The sequence below is a fragment of the Lithobates pipiens genome, unplaced genomic scaffold (genome assembly GCF_037356315.1).
Source record: "Lithobates pipiens isolate NorthernLeopardFrog02 unplaced genomic scaffold, aLitPip1_a1.2 Scaffold_18, whole genome shotgun sequence".
In the NCBI taxonomy this organism is placed as follows: Eukaryota; Metazoa; Chordata; class Amphibia; order Anura; family Ranidae; genus Lithobates; species Lithobates pipiens.
In genome coordinates, this window is record NW_027507758.1 from 74,251,055 (window position 1) to 74,269,004 (window position 17,950).

Here is a 17,950-nt window from a genome sequence, read left to right on the forward strand (position 1 = left end):
AGCTAGGAGCTTTGTCAAGGTAAGGCAGCCTTGAGAAGCCTACACCCTTAGCGAGCTATGCCACCATACCTGGTCTGTTTCTTTGGGCCCTGCCCATCTCCGGTTCCTCCCGAGGAACCATTTCCAGAGTCCTTTGTTGGCTCCTTCTTCTGCCCTTCACCCTGTTTGGTCTGCTTGCTCTGTTTTTCAGACTTGTTCTCTTTCTCCTTCTGCTTCTTGTCCTCTTTGGGTTTCTTGTCCCCTGAGCCCACAGCAGTCACTGGCTTGTACTCCATTCCTGTGAGGGCCTTGTACTGAGTCTTGAGGTCCAGAAGCTGTTTTACTGCAGCATCCACAGTTTCCTGCAAGCCAACAAAGTATAACGCTCATATCAACCACAAAGTTTGAGACTACACAAACAAAACATATCAGGGCAACACTGCACAGTGCTGTCCAATACTGGGAGCTTGTTTACAGGAGGACAGAACACATGGGCAACCTCAGAGCCGCTTTGTGCTCGACTTCGTCACTTTCTAGTCAGCAGACTGGAGGTCTATAGGTGACTAAGCAAACAGAGCTTTAGTTGCCTTTTTACCTGTAGTCACCCATTATCATGATTCTGAGAATGGTTAGAGAACTGGGTATACAAAAGGACTTTAGCAGCTATAAGCATCGAAGGACATGCATTCAGTGGTCTATTTATTAAATATACATTTTTACAAAGAAACATGTAGTTGCAATGTAAGCTTTTCCCAGATCTGAAAAGCTTACATTCCTTGGAGAACTCAGAACATGCTCACTGTTTCTTGATGAGGACATCTTTTATACAACCTGCATCCATACTAACAGAGAAGTTACAGAACACCAGCATTGTTGATGCAACACGGGAGAATGATTTTTATATTTCACAAGCATATGTGCGGCACTCCACTCCATACTGTATTCAAAGCCTGAAAATACTAAGAACTGTAAGTCAGTTATATATGGACATTGGTGACCTAAAACAGCCAATGGCTTTACAAGTTTTCTAAGGGACACCGATTCTGGGAGCTCTAAGGACTCTAATGACAAGCAATAAAGTTTCCTGCTGCACTTTATAGTGTAGTCAAATGATTCAGTAATCACAGATTCTTCTTGTTAAAACTTTGTATTGAAGAATAGAGTGGTTATACATAGATAAAGCACATTAAAGGACAATTCCCATCTGCAGGCAAAATAAAACAGGATATATAGTATTACAAATTAGCAACAGGGACCCAGCCCTTAATAGGATAAGGTTTGCAAGAGAATATATGCAAAAGAATCACGCAACATCTTAATTGTTACATATGTAGAAGGTTACAAGTAGCAGTATCATAGTAAAGGGATATATCACCGCTCCAGGAAAACAGAGATAGTTAACCTCTCTCTCGGTTCGGAAGCCATAGGTGCTGGCAATTGCTAATAGCAATGAACAGGAACTAATTTAGGACAGCCGCACTCTTGAATAATTGCCTTCTTTTATTTAGAAAAATTCACATCAAAATCAAAGATGAAAATCACAGCAGACAAAAGAACAGACGTTTTGCACTAGCTATGAATAAGCACTACTGCAAAACGTCAGCTCTTTTGTCTGCTGCGATTTTTGACGTGAATTTTTCTAAATAAAAGAAGGCAATTTTTCAAGAGTGCGGCTGTCCAGAATTAGTTCCTGTTCATAGCAGTATCATAGTCTCAGACAAGTATGGAGGCAAGTGTGCTGTGTAACCTCTCACAAATTTCAGCTCAAGCGAACAAACCTAGTGTGAAACAAAAAAAAAAAAAAAAAAGGATGCTAGGGTCTCCTTTGAAGAAAACGGAAAAATCAAGGGGATTATCACCATTTTAAGATTGGACCATGAGTTTCATAAATTGTCACGGATGTTGTCCTGTCAAATATAATTCTACTAGTAACCTAATGTTAGAGAAGTAGGTCACTAGCAATTGAAAACTATTGGGAATTGGGGAGAGAAAGTGAGGGGTTAGGGCCAGTCCCGAGGGGAGAGCACAGAGATTCTATACCATATCTGACAGGTGAACAATTACCACTTCTTGGTGGACTCTCTCTTTTAAAGGCTATCAACCTTTTGCAACATATTACACCCATATTTAGGGTGTAACATGTTGCGGTGCAAACTTTCTCCATCTTGCCCCTGAAGCCGTGTAATCCATTCAGAGAGATATGTGAATGAATGAACTACAAGTCCCATCTGTCACCATGGAGATGCGGCAATCACTACACTCATAGTCCATTGACACTTCTTCCAATTAGTAACTGAACGCCCGTAGTGTGGTACAGGCAGGGAGCTGAAGGAGTTTTTAGAAGCTAGGGATAGTATCTGCAGGTGTATTGCTTTGCAGGCTGTGGGGAAAAAATATAAATATATAGTATAAATCGTTCCTTAATCCTTCATCATGTGAAATATACTATATTGACAGCGCTAGATAAATCATTACTTTACAGAAAATGGAAAAGATGACAGTTCACAAACTCCGAGGAATCCACCAGAGTGTAAAGTCCTAAAAAGTGGCTATGAACTATCAACTTAAATGTTCATAAAGTGAGGGAAGAAGTCCATCTCCAAGCCATCCACCAAAAACGCCAGTGCGAATAAACTCCACGCTCGGTGACACTCGTTATGGTAATACACTTACCAAAATTCAAAGGATTACAGGCACATCTAATAGTTACTGGCTCCTGGGATACCTCAACAATACGCTTCCAGTTAAACCATTATCCACCCAAAGGGTTACAGGCACATCTAATAGTTAATGGCTCCTTGGATTCCTTAACAATACGCTTCAGCACAGATTCACATAGAGAGATTCACATATGGAGAGATCAGAGACACAATCCATAGTGCAAAGGTAAAATTCTTGTGCGCTCTTTAAAAAACATACGTACACAATTTCAGATATATCATATCACATATCATGTCACTTGCAGTGGTCAAGGTTTGGGGATAAAATCATTAAGAAAGTTTTAGACCCCCCATCCAGACCACATATGTTTTGGGATCAGGCCGTTTTTTTGGCCTGCCGTAGGTGTAAAGCCTGTAAATCAATTCATACCCACCTGAGGGGCATTGATCAATTCACCTCTACTGGAAATGGACAAACTTTCAAGATAGAGGAGTTTATCACATGTATAACGACACATGTCGTGTATGCTCTTCAGTGCCCATGTGGGCTTATGTATATTGGTCGAACCAAAAGAAAGTTATGTAAACAAGTAGCAGAACACATCTATAATATTTCTATTGGTTATAGAAACCATAGTGTCTCTTTGCATTTTAGACTCAAACACAATAGGGATCCTACTGGTTTAAAGTTTTGGGGCATAGACAGGATATTTCCCTCTTGGAGGGGGAGTACGGTAATCTTGTCCGGGAAATATCGAAACGAGAAACTGAATGGATTTTTCGTACCAACACTGGCGTTTTTGGTGGATGGCTTGGAGATGGACTTCTTCCCTCACTTAATGAACATTTAAGTTGATAGTTCATAGCCACTTTTTAGGACTTTACACTCTGGTGGATTCCTCTGAGTTTGTGAACTGTCATCTTTTCCATTTTCTGTAAAGTAATGATTTATCTAGCGCTGTAGCGCTGGGATCAGTGAGGAATATTTTCTTAAATACTTTTCAGTGATATTAGTACTAATATATATATATATATATATATATATATATATATATATATATATATATTTCTGAATCGTACTTAAAAAATCGAATATATAAAAAGAAAGAAAAGATAAGACAGATAAGAAAATTTACCTTTGGAGCTTTTTCACTCTTCAGTTTTCGGACCTCATCGCCTTGCCTGGACACCTTGTTAAAGAGTTCGTCAGCTTCTGAAGGGCTGGAGGATTTTTCCTGCACATTGACAGAGGTCTTTACTGTTGCGTTTGTAGGTGGCTGTCCTGGTTTGTACTCCTGACCCGTCTTTTCCTTGTATTCTGCTTTCAGAGCTAGTAGAGCTTTCACTACCTCATCTACCTTGTCCTTTAAAAAGAGAAGCATATATCAACACAACTGGTAGGCATATATTACATGTAATACTAAGCTACAATGAAACAATGATATCCAATGACAGCCCTACATTTTATACAGATGTTTAATCATCAATTCTAATATCCTCATGCCCAGGACAGCTCAGAAGCTGTTTACCAGCACTGCATTTGCATAAATGTGAACAGCTAATAGAACCCCTAGCTATCCATAAATTATCCATTTATGTAGATCAAACAAGAGGTATAATTTCTTTCTCAGTGCTTAGTTTTCAACCCAACCCCTACTGCTTACCAAAGCAGTCCAACAAGGTCTCTGAAACATTAGCATATTTAGGGCAAGAAGTCACACCTATGACAACCAGAAGCCTTCAGAGCTCCTTACCTTGGGAGCCTTTTCAGATTTCAGCTTGCGGACAGCCTCTCCTTGCTCAGCAACTCTGTTATAAAGACTAGAATGGTCTGTTGAGGTGGCATCTGCTTGACCAGAGCACTTTGCAGGAGCAGAGGTTTTGCAAGGAGGCTGAGATGACGGGGGGCAGCCAGGCTTATACTCCTGACCAGTTTGTAGCTTGTATTCTGCTTTTAGGGTTAGGAGGGATTTCACAGCAGCATCAATTTCATCCTAATGACAAAAGAGGAGAGGAAAAAAGTACAGCATAGGAAGGGAAAGCTCTAAGAAGGCAAAGTGCATGCCCTGGAAACAATCTGGGTGAGCAAAAAGTCGAAATACAGGCAATTTTTTTTCCCATTTCAGTTATGGTAAGGGAGGGTTACAACCCCTATAAATTTATTTTTTGTCATCGGTGTCCCTGCTTTACTTTCACTTCCTGTCACATGGCCAAAACAGGAAGTGAGAGGAAATCCCTTGGAGACCCCCAGGTCACCAGAACTAGCGTCCTCATTAGAAGATTTCACCTAAATTACCGTTCTGGTGACAACCCAAAATTTGAGCTTTTCTTTTACACTTTTACTTTAAATGGTAACGGTAAACCAGTTGACTAAAGAGGGGGAATCTCCCTAAGGGAGGCACAGAAAGCAATAAAAACCGACCGGAGTTCTAATTCCTCTCCACTCTATCCAAAGCTAAAAAATAAAAAAAGTTTTGCCTTTAGTTATACTTTAATTCACAGGCTTAACTAAAAGACATAACCGAAAAAGACTAGACAAGATTTCCACAATTTGCTATAACGTCTTAACAGAACTCAGGTAATAGGTCTAAATAAGTCCAAGAATTTAGCTGGCTATACTAAGCACAGAGACAAACTTGTGTTCTCCATGTACTCTACCTTAGGAGCTTTCTTGCTTTTGAGCTGTCGGATCAGCTCTCCTTGTTCGGCTACCTTGTTGTATATCGCTGTGATATCAGAAGATGGAGGAGCAGAAAGACAGGGTGCAGGATTGTTGCTCGCAGCTACGGGAGGGGTGCCTGCTTTATACTCCTTCCCTGTTAATTTTTTATACTCGGATTTCAGCTCTAAGAGGGTTTTCACAGCAGCATCTACCTGAGGCTAGTGTAAAACAGAAGAAAACATGGTGTGCACTGAGAGAAAGGTAAAGCGCTAGGAGGAAAACATACATGCAGAGTTAAAAAGCAGCAAAGCAAGCAAAATCCAGAGAGTACCCATCACCAGAAATGTGGAAGAGACAATTTTTAGGAATGCAGCCCATGGATTAGGTATAAAGAAAATACATGATTGATTCCTCAAATGTTTGTTGTATAGTACCAGTACTTCACAACAAGGCCCATTATCAATGGGATTTCTTGCTTGCAGAGAGAAAGGTGAAAATATTTATTGGCCCCAAGCATTGTTGATTAGCGGCCATCTACAAATAGGACCATGAGGATGTCTATAGATACCAGCATTCAGAACGGCATGGCTTTCCTAGACAGCTCCCAGAAACCTGTATTTTTCCAACAGGCTTCTGCAAACTTTCATACATCCTTTGCTACAAAAAGTCATCTCCAGACTGCATTTAAGGTATAATCAGATCAAAAGATTTTATTTGTTTATTGATCTTTGAGAGACAACAGGATAAAAGCCCTGGCTAGAGGCATCTGGGAATTTTCTAACCTGTTATACCAAAGAAGATGGACATTGTATATCCTTGTAATAAGTAGAAAGATGTGCACCTTACATTTAAAGGATAAGTTCAACTTTCAAAACATGTTATAAATGGACCGTATTCCGCCATTCAGGGTATAACACGTTATAAATGGACTGTATTCCGCTATTCAGAGTAGAACATGTTATAAATGGACCAGCCACCACATCCCCCACCCCTGATCTGACAGATAGCGGAGATCTTCAACCCCCCTCACCCTCGATACATTGGTCGAATTTCAAAAGAATTTTCTTTCAAAATTCTTATCCAAGAATTTACGTTCGAATTTCACACCATTAGTGAGCTGCAGCAACAGCCAATTTCCATGCGGACATTGAATTTGAGTAATCGGGCATGTTGTAAAAACAAACGATTTTCTAATAAATGATGGGAGAATTGTGCGAGAAACGTAATCGAAAAAGAAATGGGCATGTGCAAAAAAAAAATAAAAAATTGTTGGGGGGGGGGGGGGGGAAACATTCTGATTTTAAAAAATAATTATTTTGCAATTCGACCATGTATAGCCAGTCTTAAGGCCTGTACACACGATCGGACTTTTTGACAACATGCAAATTAGCTGTTTTGGAGCAACATCCGACCGTGTGTACGCTCCATCCGAACGGACAAACTTTTTGACAACATAAGTCCGATGGCGCAAAGTCTGATCGTGTGTACAGAAAACCATCAGACTTTTGTACAAAGTACACACACGCATGCTCAGAACCAATGCAAAAGATCAGACAACAATACAGAAGTTGACCAAAGGGTGGCGCCAGAGTAATTTAACGTCCTCTTTTGAAGTGTCGTCAGTACGTTGAAACGTCACTACATTCGTGTTTGTTGTCTAAAAAGTCTGATCGTGTGTATGAAATACAAACTTACGGCCAACGCCCTTTGTACAAAAGCCCATGGGAAAGGATGTACAAAGTCCGATCATGTGTATGAGGCTTTACTCTAACAATTTTAAAAGTGCTCTGTGAATGGAAAACTACAAGGTCCGGCAGCCTTTGCAGCCGTCAGCTTGTAGTTTTCAATGTACTACCATGGCACTGTAAAAAGGTACACGCAAACCGATACACTGACAGACCTGTATGTGCATCAGAGATCTGCTGACAGCTGGTGAAATGCTTTACAGGCTCCCAAAACAAAAAAAACAAAAAAAATGCTAATTTTTTTACCTGCAACCAAAAAGGTGCATTTATTTTTTTGTCAAAGGGTGAACCTATTCTTTAAATCCAAAAACAAAAATGTTATATACTGCAGGTTTACCAGTCCTTAGGTGAGATGACTATTAGTTTTCTTTTTTTTTTTTTTCAAGCTTTTATTCCTTGTATTTTCATCTGCCATTTCTACAAGTAATACACTCTGTATAATACAGAGCAGCGAATGAGCATTGTCACCCTATAGCACAAAGTGCTGCCTCCCTAAAACAGGAAGTATGTTTGCACTACAAAATATATCTCCCTCTCACTTCCACAACAAAGTGGGGAGATTTCCCCAAAGCGGGAGGTTTTTAGTTTCTCAAAAACTGAAAATGATGCTGAGTAATTAAAATCGACAGAGGTAATAAGCACAGGAAGGTATTAACGCACTCGATTTTAGTGAAAATCAAAAGGCTTTTTGCACTAATCAGGTATGACAAATTGCTTTCAGGCCCCTTTCGCACTTGTGTGACTTTACCTGCGACTTTGGACACCAGAGTCACATGACAAGTCGTATCCCATGATTCCCAATTATAACCATTCATATCTGTGCGACTTGGAGTTGCACCGACTTCAAAGTAGTCCCTGTACTACTTTGGTCCGAGTTGAGGTCCGTAGGCCTCAATTCTACAAAAGGCATTCTCTGAAATCGTGGCAAAAAAGTTGCGTGGTAAAAAGGCACAACTTTCAAGTTGCGGCAGTGTGAAAGGGGTCTTGATATATTTAAAGAATAAGCTCACCTTTCATAACATGTTATACCTATATTCAGGGTGTAACGTTACTAAATCAGCAGCCCCTGCACCCCACCGAGCCCCCATGGTGACAGTGTGAATGAGAGAACTACAACTGCTTTACAACCATTACGGCTGACCGCTTGTAATTCTTAATTCTACGAGGGCGCTGGTGAACGCTCTACTAGTTCATTGATTATTTCTGGACTTCGGCAACTGTTTGTGCCTACAGTAACAGTCTGCAGAAGCAGAACACTGCACCCACAATCTGCTGATTGAGGATGCAATGCTTTACAGGGCCCTAATAAAAAAAAAAATCACTTTTTTTACCTGCAAAAAAGTGCTTTTATATATATATTTATTTTTAAAGGGTGAACAATTAAATTTTTTAATTTACCTATACCAATCAGTGATACTGTAAGTAATACACATATGAACAAAAGAACCACTTAATTCCTACATCAACCTTCCACAGGAAAGATTTTTCTGTACGAATTTTACCTTAGGTGCTTTTTCAGTCTTCAGTTTCCGGACTAAGTCCCCTTGTTCAGTCACCTTATCATACAATGTTTTAGGATCACTGTTGTTCGTGGCTGTTGGGCTGGGGGTGGCGAGGCTGGGGGTGGTGGGTACAGGGGCATTTCCCGGTTTATAGTCCTGCCCCGTTGCCTGCTTGTATTCCGCTTTCAAGGCTAAAAGAACTTTCACTGCGGCATCGATCTCGGCCTTCTCCGCTTTCTTGGCTTTGAGGTCCCGTACAAGTTCTCCCTGAGCCGTGACCTTGTTGTACAGTTCTAAAGGACTACTTGAAACCGCTGCTGGCTGTGGTGCTGGGGCTGGAGAATCCTTCACTGCCTCTTCTGCAGACTTTCCCTTGGGCTTGGTCTGTGGATAACAGAGATAAAGTAGTAAATTAGGCATTTCAATAGGCCCGTATTAAACAGGCTGGGAAACGTGACCATGCATCACGGTAAACCCTAAATATGGATGTAGTGGCAGCAGATTAATGAAATCTGAACAATCCAAGACATTTAAGGTGTACCTATAATCAAATACTCTAGATTTACTTTTGTTTTGAATTCCTTCAGCAAATCAGAAGAGCACTTCTTGTCCCTGGACACAGCTGTACCTTAAGCTTCTTAGCTGTATATCTGCAGTGTGAGAACTAAGGCACTGCTGCCCATGACTGTTGGTCTCTGATTTGGCATGAGATTAGGTGATGTCACTACTGTGCTGCTCACTGTTCTCCTTGCTGGAGAGGAAGTTGTACCTGAGGAGCTGCAGTAGCGTAATGCATGTCAGTAATGATGAAAAGTTCAGCTGCAGGGAAACTACAGGCAATGCTGGCAATTGCTTGCCTTACTGGCCACATCTTTCACAATACAAGACCTTCTTGTTATTTTTTTCAGTATGGGTTTCTGTTAAGGACAGCCAATGCTTCCACACTTGGTCCAAGCCTGTGCCCAAGAAAGAACTCAAGCCATTTTGTCAGCATGACAGCCAGGCGACTATTTTTTTTTTAAGCAGTCAGTTATGGTAGCCTCCATATTCACCCATTCTAGTTCAGACAGGCAGGCCCTCCCTTATCAGCAGTTGTCACATGACCGAATACCTAAGCCTACATAAATGTCACACACAGAAGGGACTTCAGGGCATTTTCCTCATGAAAGGGATTTCATCCCTTCTGCTACTCTTTATTTATCCTTCCCAGCAAGACAGATATCTTGTACCGGATTTTTGTTTAAACTGGAGCAAAAACTCACTTTAATTTTTGTACATTTATTATGAAACAATGGAAATATTCTGTAAAACTTAAGAAGCCATTATTTATTCATTTTCATCTGCTTACCTCCTTTTTGACACTGGCTACCTTTGTCTTCTCTTTAGATCCAGACGTTGGCATCTCCTTGGTGTGACCATCTGGGATGTAAATTAATATACATGGGGCCTCCTTGCAGCTGTGTGGACTAGACAAAATAAAGGAAAAAAACTGAAAGGTTTAGTCCAAAGATTTGACACTCTGGGCTGCTCATAACGTCAGCACACTGTCTCTAAAGGTGGAGGCTGATTTACAGTATCTCACAAAAGCGAGTACATCCCTCACATATTTGTAAAAATGTAATTTACCTTTTCATGTGACAACACTGAAGAAATGACACTTTGCTACAATGTAAAGTAGTGAGTGTACAGCTTGCATAGCGGTGTCAATTTTCTGTCCCCTCAAAATAACTCAACACAGTCATTAATTTCTAAACCACTGGCAACAAAAGTGGGTACACCACTAAGTGAAAATGTCCAAATTGGGCCCAAAGTGTCAATATTTTGTGTCGCCACCATTATTTTCCAGCACTGCCTTAACCCTCTTGGGCATGGAGTTCACCAGAGCTTAACAGGTTGCCACTGGAGTCCTCTTCCACTCTTACATGACATCACGGAGCTGGGGGATGTTAGAGACCTTGCGCTCCTCCACCTTCCGTTTGAGGATGCCCCACAGATTGCTTAATAGGGTTTAGGTCTGGAGACATGCTTGGCCAGTCCCTCACCTTTACCCTCAGCTTCTTTAGCAAGGCAGTGGTCGTCTTGGAGGTGTGTTTGGGGTCGGTATGTTGGAATACTGCCCTGTGGCCCAGTCTCGAAGGGAGGGTATCATGCTCTGCTTCAGTATGTCACACTACATGTTGGCATTCATGGTTCCCTCAATGAACTGTAGCTCCCCAGTGCCGGCAGCACTCATACAGCCCCAGATCATGACACTCCCACCACCATGCTTGACTGTAGGCAAGACACACTTGTCTTTGTACACCTCACCTGGTTGCCACCACACACGCTTGACAACATCTGAATCAAATAAGTTCATCTTGGTCTCATCAGACCACAGGACATGGTTCCAGTAATTCATGTCCTTAGTCTGCTTGTCTTCAGCAAACTGGTAAGCTTTCTTGTGCATCATCTTTAGAAGAGGCTTCTATCTGAGACGACAGTCATGCAGACCAATTGGATGCAGTGTGCGATGTATGGCCTGAGTACCGACAGGCTAAACCCCCCCACCCCTTCAACCTCTGCAGCAATTCTGGCAGAACTCATATGTCTATTTCCCAAAGACAACCTCTGGATATGACACTGAGCACGTGCACTCAACTTCGTTGGTCAACCATGGCAAAGCCTGTTCCAAGTGGAACCTGTCCTGTTAAACAGCTGTATGGTCTTGGCCACGGTGCTGCAGCTCAGTTTCAGGGTCCTGGCAATTTTCTGATAGCCTAGGCCATCTTTATGTAGAGCAACAATTCTTTTTTTTTCAGATCCTCAGAGAGTTCTTTGCCATGAAGTGCCATGTTGAACTTCCAGTGACCAGTAAGAGAGTGAGAGCGATGACACCAAATTTAACACACCTGCTCCCCATTCACACCTGAGACCTTGTAACACTAACGAGTCAAATGACACCGGGGAGGGTAAACGGCTAATTGGGCCCAATTTGGACTTTTTCACTTGGAGTGTACTCACTTTTGTTGCCAGTGGTTATTTTGAGGGGACAGCAAATTTTCACTGTTATACAAGCTGTACACTCACTACTTTACATTGTAGCAAAGTGTCATTTCTTCAGTGTTGTCACATGAAAAGATATAATAAAATATTTACAAAAATATAAGGGGTGTACTCACTTTTGTGAGATACTGTGTATAACCTGAAAAGGTAAGGCCAATGTTACGACAGCAGAATGACAGGAAAGGCTTCTGCTAAAGCCCCATACACACTTAGATTTTCTGCAGATTTTCGTCTTGAGATTTACCAAAACCATATAATATGAGCTCAAACCTTAAGAGTTTACATTTTTATGCAATCAGGCATGCGCTTGCACTACATGATTTTGGTAAATCCGAAGACAAAAATCTGCAGAAAATCGAAATAGTGTGTATGGGGTCTAAGGCTCTATTCACACCATGGCATTCCGTTTTGCGGGTGGAAGCTCCGCGATTTGGAAAAGCCACAAATTGCGGGATGCCCCTGCGATCCCTGTTACTTTGAATGCCGCCTAAATGAAGGTGTGACGTTGCCACGATTGTCACCTGACAATTTGTTTTGGGCAACAGGCGTCCCACCATTCTTTTTGCGTTATTTTACCATGCATCGTCGGGCGACAATCCCGCCAAAATTTAGGTGCCATTCAAAGAAACGAGAATCACAAAGGGCGGAACGCAATTTCCGGCATTTCCAGATTTGCAAGAGAAACGGCTTGGCAAGCAAGTAACTCCATAGCAGTCTGCTAGTGATTCTGTCGCTGGAGAGTCAGGATTGCTCAAGTAACATAAAGCTAAGAACATATTATTCATGGTCCAGCAATTCATTACCTGATTGGCTCATAGGGTTCATCACAAATATAAAACCCCCTCCTCTGGAGTTGGACAATGTCACCCTTCTTCACGTTCTTTAGACAAGGGTCTCCCAGCATCACTTCTTCTTGCTGCAAAAGGGCAAATTTTAGAACAGAATTAAGAGGTACAGAATACTTATGTGGCGCGCACACACTTTTAAATAAACACACACATGATTAAGTAGATTTTAACCAAAATGTTGCAAAAACATTTCCATCTGATGACTAATGGTGGTCAGCTATACAATTATTGCCACCAAGCAGCACACAGACTACTACGATACTGAGGGCTTGCTTTTGCACAACGCAGCCTGGTCTCTCAAAGTTAAATGAACTCCCCTTGGTTTCAAAAGCTGTGTCCCAAATGAGGCTGAGGAGCTCTAATTAATGGTAATATTCAAGTTGCAGCTCATTGGTAGGGATCAGAGTATGAAGACACCTAGCTAGAGCATACCCTTTCCACCTACTAATGGATAGCTTCACTTCACCGAAATCTAATATTTGTATTTGGCTGGTTGGCGACAGTCTGATTAATGGGCACTTGGTCTTTTTTTGCAATTTTATCCTTTATTTATTTTACCGCTTTGGTAAATCTTCGATGCCCTCATTTAAATAAATGCAGAATGGTGCAAGGGGGGAGCCAGGGACTCACAGAAGAGAAAGTACCAAGCAAATATCATGCCAGTGGGTCAATTTAATAAATGCAATACACTTGCAACTTAAGGACATAGGGAGGGCAGTAGCGTATCCTTGGGTACGGGGCCAACTGTGTTCTCACTTTCTGCTACATGCCCTATTACACACCTCTTATTTCTGAACATTGCACTGTATTATATACATTCCCTATAGTGTCCTATACATCCCTCTATGCCAAACCTCTGGGTTTTGCACACTGTGCTGTACATTCCCAATGCCATATTGCTTAATTCTGTACATTCCCTATCCCATGCTGCCTCATTCTGTACATTACCTATCCCATGCTGCCTCATTCTGTACATTCCCTATCCCATGCTGCCTCATTCTGTACATTCCCTATTCCATACTGGCTCATTCCCTATTCCATACTGGCTCATTCCCTATTCCATACTGGCTCATTCTGTACATTTCCTATTCCATACTGGCTCATTCTGTACATTCCCAATTCCATACTGGCTCATTCTGTACATTCCCAATTCCATACTGCCTCATTCTGTACATTTCCTATTCCATACTGCCTCATTCTGTACATTCCCAATTCCATACTGCCTCATTCTGTACATTCCCTATTTCATACTGCCTCATTCTGTACATTCCCTATTCCATACCGCCTCATTCTGTACATTCCCTATTCCATACCGCCTCATTCTGTACATTCCCTATTCCATACCGCCTCATTCTGTACATTCCCTTTTCCATACCGCCTCATTCTGTACATTCCCTATTCCATACCGCCTTATTCTGTACATTCCCTATTCCATACCACCTCATTCTGTACATTCCCTATTCCATACTGCCTCATTCTGTACACTGCACAGTACATGCTCTATTCCATGCCGTTGTATTCTGTACACTGTGCATTCTCTATTCCACACCTCCTCATTCTGTACACTAGGCTTGTACATTCCTTATGCCACAACGCCCAATTCTGTACTGTGTGCTGTACATCCCCTATTGCACACAGCCTCATTCTGTACTTCACCCCTATTCCACAAAGCCTCAATCTGTACACTCCCCTATTCCACACCTCATCTTTTTGTACACTGTGCTGTACATTACCTATTCTACACTGCCCGATTCTTTACTATGCAAATTGTTTCAGACTCTTTTTACCCACAAGCTTTAAGCCATTCCCAACATTCAGAGGCACCCACTTTGTGCCATGGCACACTGTGCATTCACTTTTTCTTGCAGAAGGGCACCCGACACATAATCCTGCACACAAACCCACTGTATTCAGAAAATGCTCGAGTGACGGCTTGTATGCAAGTGCCTTTTCTGCATCTCTTTCCTGGAAATCTGACAGGCTCATTTCATTAAGTTATAAGCCATGTGTAATTGGTAGTACATGTGTACCATAATCACTATTATCAATCATTGAGAAGCAAAATAGGCTCTCAATGAGAAAAAGGTAGGTATACTTATTTAAAAAAATATTTTGAGGGAAATTTTACATGAAGAGGTAAAGTTGTTCTAAAGCCTAAACATTTTTACCTTAATGCATTCCCTGCATTAAAGCGGAATTCCCATTATAAAAAAAAAATATAAAAGTCAGCAGCTACAAATACTGCAGCTGCTGACTTTTAATAAAATCGGACACTTACCTGTCCCAGGGGCCAGCAAAGAAAGGGGAATGAAGCCCCACTAGTCTCCCCCTACGCTCTGCGGTGCAGGCACTTTAACTGTGCCCGCCCGGCTGTGGCTTCACAGCCGGGCACCACTGCGAATGCGCGAGTGGCGCGCCGTGACTGGCCGCACAATCATCTGGGATCTGTCATGTGTCCCAGATGGTTGCCTAGATAGAGGGGGGGAGAGGTGATCTCCCTTCCTGCTCCGAGGGAAGTGACATCAGGAGCCCAGGTGCTGAAGGAAGCAGATTTCAAGGGACCACATAGTGACAGGCATTTAGAGGTAATACATTTTCTCCAAATGTTTTTTTTATTTATTTTATTAAGCACACCAATTCCATTTTTTTTTGGGGGGGGGGTGGAACTCCACTTTAAGATAAAAAATTTGAGGTATTGATGTGCCCCCTAACCCCTCCCCCGCTTATAATTACCTCACTCGATTCAGCTCCGCGCAGCTCTCATCGCTCTCACGGACTTTGCTGAGGGAGCCATTGGCTCCTGCTGATTTTAATCAAATCCTATGATGGGGGGCAGGGCTGAGCCACACTGTGTTAATGGACTCACGCAGCGTGGCTCAAGACTGTGCCTGCAGGTGTGCCACTATAGGAAGTTGCTTCCTATTGTGGCATACCGAAAACAGGAACAGCCATGAGCACCAGCGGGGGAACTGAGAAGAGAGGATCAGGGCCACTCTGTGCAATTCCATCGCACAAAGTAGGTAGGTATATCACGTTTGTCATTTTAAAAAGATTTTTGACTTTACAATCACTTTAAATAGTAAAAAAAAAAAAAAGTTGTTCGCACCCTGCAAGGATGGAGAGAGTTAGGTCTCACAAATGGTTGCCAATAGTGTGCGAGACATAATGGAAGCAAACTACATACACCTGGTTCATTCTGTGCTTACTCCTCTTAGGTTTCAGCAAACTGCATAACAATCCTGTGCTGAAAACCCATAATTATTTTCTTCATGGTTTCCTGTACAACCTCTACTCAACATTGGTGCTACTGTGCTCTCATTCAAATGCAGAAAAAAAAAATCTGGTCACTAGTGTAGATGAGGAGCCCCAACCAGTAAAACAATTACCTTGCTGCTTCTGTTAACATACTGCTTGAAGTCTTCATCTCTGCCCAGGACTGGCTTGGTGATCAGGTGGTCAAAGTTGGCACATGTGGTGGGAATTAAGGGTGCTTTATCCGTGTCTGCCAACCAAGTAATCTTTGTGGTTTTCTTGTAGTCCTTGTTATCCAGGTTCAGTTTGGCGTCCAGAGACTGTATTTTGCCACTGGAGTCCCTGCAGTTAAATTACAGAGTATATGCATTAACCATTTGGGACCCGATATTTCATCCAATTGGAGGCAGGGTAGTGGGAGATGTTGGAGCAGGGAGTGTGCATTCTTGCTTCCCAGACCCTATTTCCCATATATTCTCCTCGCCCCCTCTATCTATTCCTACCTCCCATCCTCCCCCCTGCTTTTTTTTTCTTATTAATCCTTTTTTTTCTGTTTCTTTGATAATGAAGCTACACCCAATCTCAAGGATTGTTGGGTTCCCCATCTCATATTTTCCCTTATATATTCCCCCCTTGTTACCCTTGTCTTGGGGAATAGAGAGGAAGAAAAAATAGCTGCACATTGTGTTGCATTGGACGATTATTTTTGACCTATTCTACGATTGGTGTGGTCATCATAGGTGCAATCGTTTAATGAAGGGTCTCTTTAGCATTCCCCGGCTGTTTTTGGTTTATAAGGGGTTGGGTTCAATTCAAACATCAGGATATGATGCATGTTTATATTGTGCTTTCTTGTCAGTGCAACTTTTTTTCTCTTATGCGCTCCTGTTTGTAAACCTGTGTGACTTTTAAAAGAAATGCCTACATGTGATATAGTGCCATGCAGATTGCAAAACCAGACTGGAAACTGTATTGTACTTGCACAATGCCATAAAGTGCTTTAAGGGCTCAAGGTTTTTTACCTTAATGCATTCTATACATGAAGCTAAAACATTTTCTGTGTGCAGCTGCGCTCTCAGCCCCCTCCACTACTTACCTGAGCCCCATTTCGAGCTGGCATTGTGCACAAGAGCCTTGGCTCTCCCAGGCCTCTCTTTTCTCACTGGCTGAGACAGTAGCAGTAGCCATTGGCTCCAGCTACAATCCAAAACAGCCAGTGAGCCAATGAGGAGAGAGCTGGGGCAGGGCCAAGCCTTGCTCCATCTGTGAATGGACACATGGAGCAGTAGCTCAGGAGCGAGCCTGCTCGACTAAGAGCAAGAAGGCGCTGGCGAGGGATCCGAGAAGAGGAGGATTGGGGCTGCTCTGTGCAAAACCACTGCACAGAGCAGGTAAGTATAGCGTGTATTTACAAAAAAAAAACCTAGCATTTAATATCACTTTAAATAGAACATTTTTCAAAAAGTGTAAAATCGTTTTTCCATCTTTCTTGTACAATGTTTTTATTGACAAAGGGAAAAAAAAGCAAACCAAATAAAAAATTCCCATGCAGGGGATATGGGCATGGCGCATAAGATAGAAGTTCACGCAAAGCTACAAAATAAAACATGTTATAAAGACATAAATTATAGACTACCACTGACCCTCAGGCCAGAGGTCCGTGCATTATGCCCGAGCCTATAGACCCAGGGGCCAAGTTAGGTAAGGGGGAGCGGAGCTGTCCGCCATAATGGGGAAAAAGGGAAAAAAATCAAAAGGGGAGGTAGGTAAGTGGAGAACAGAGCGGTGGGCAAGAGGCCCAGAGATGGAATGAGTAAGGGGCGCTGTGGGCAAAGAGGAAGTTTGAAAGTAAAACAAAAAAGGTACCCCAGGCTGGGGATGGGTTCAAGTTAGTTTTAGGCCGCGTACACACGGGCGGATTGTCTGCCCAACTAAGTTCGTCAGACAATCCGTCCAACTTTTAAATGAACGGACTTGACCACACACGACGAACAGACAGTCTGCTGAAAGCTTGCGTGATGACGTGTACAGCACGTACGACAGGACTAGAAATACGACGTCCAATACACTGCAATGAAACCTTTCGTCGTGTAAATCCTTTCTGAGCATGCGCCATACTTAGTCCGTCCAACTTGCCTACTGTCCGCTGAAACCAAGATTGGACGGACAAAATTACGGAAATTCCGAAAGACTTAGTCCGCCAGACCGTCCGCTGAAAAAGTCCGCTGAAGCCCACACACGAGCGGATTGTCCGCTGAAA

The 17,950-nt window shown here is 42.3% G+C and overlaps 1 protein-coding gene across 1 annotated transcript in view; it reads right to left on the reverse strand.

Annotated features, from left to right (window-relative positions):
* Positions 1–17,950, reverse strand: part of EPRS1 (glutamyl-prolyl-tRNA synthetase 1) — a 128,039-nt gene that overhangs the window by 38,958 nt on the left and 71,131 nt on the right. Inside the window, 8 exon segments of the mRNA XM_077485785.1 lie at positions 70–341; positions 3,776–4,003; positions 4,394–4,633; positions 5,298–5,519; positions 8,549–8,932; positions 9,897–10,014; positions 12,394–12,506; positions 15,825–16,032. Of these exon segments, the coding sequence (XP_077341911.1) occupies positions 70–341; positions 3,776–4,003; positions 4,394–4,633; positions 5,298–5,519; positions 8,549–8,932; positions 9,897–10,014; positions 12,394–12,506; positions 15,825–16,032 (1,785 nt within the window).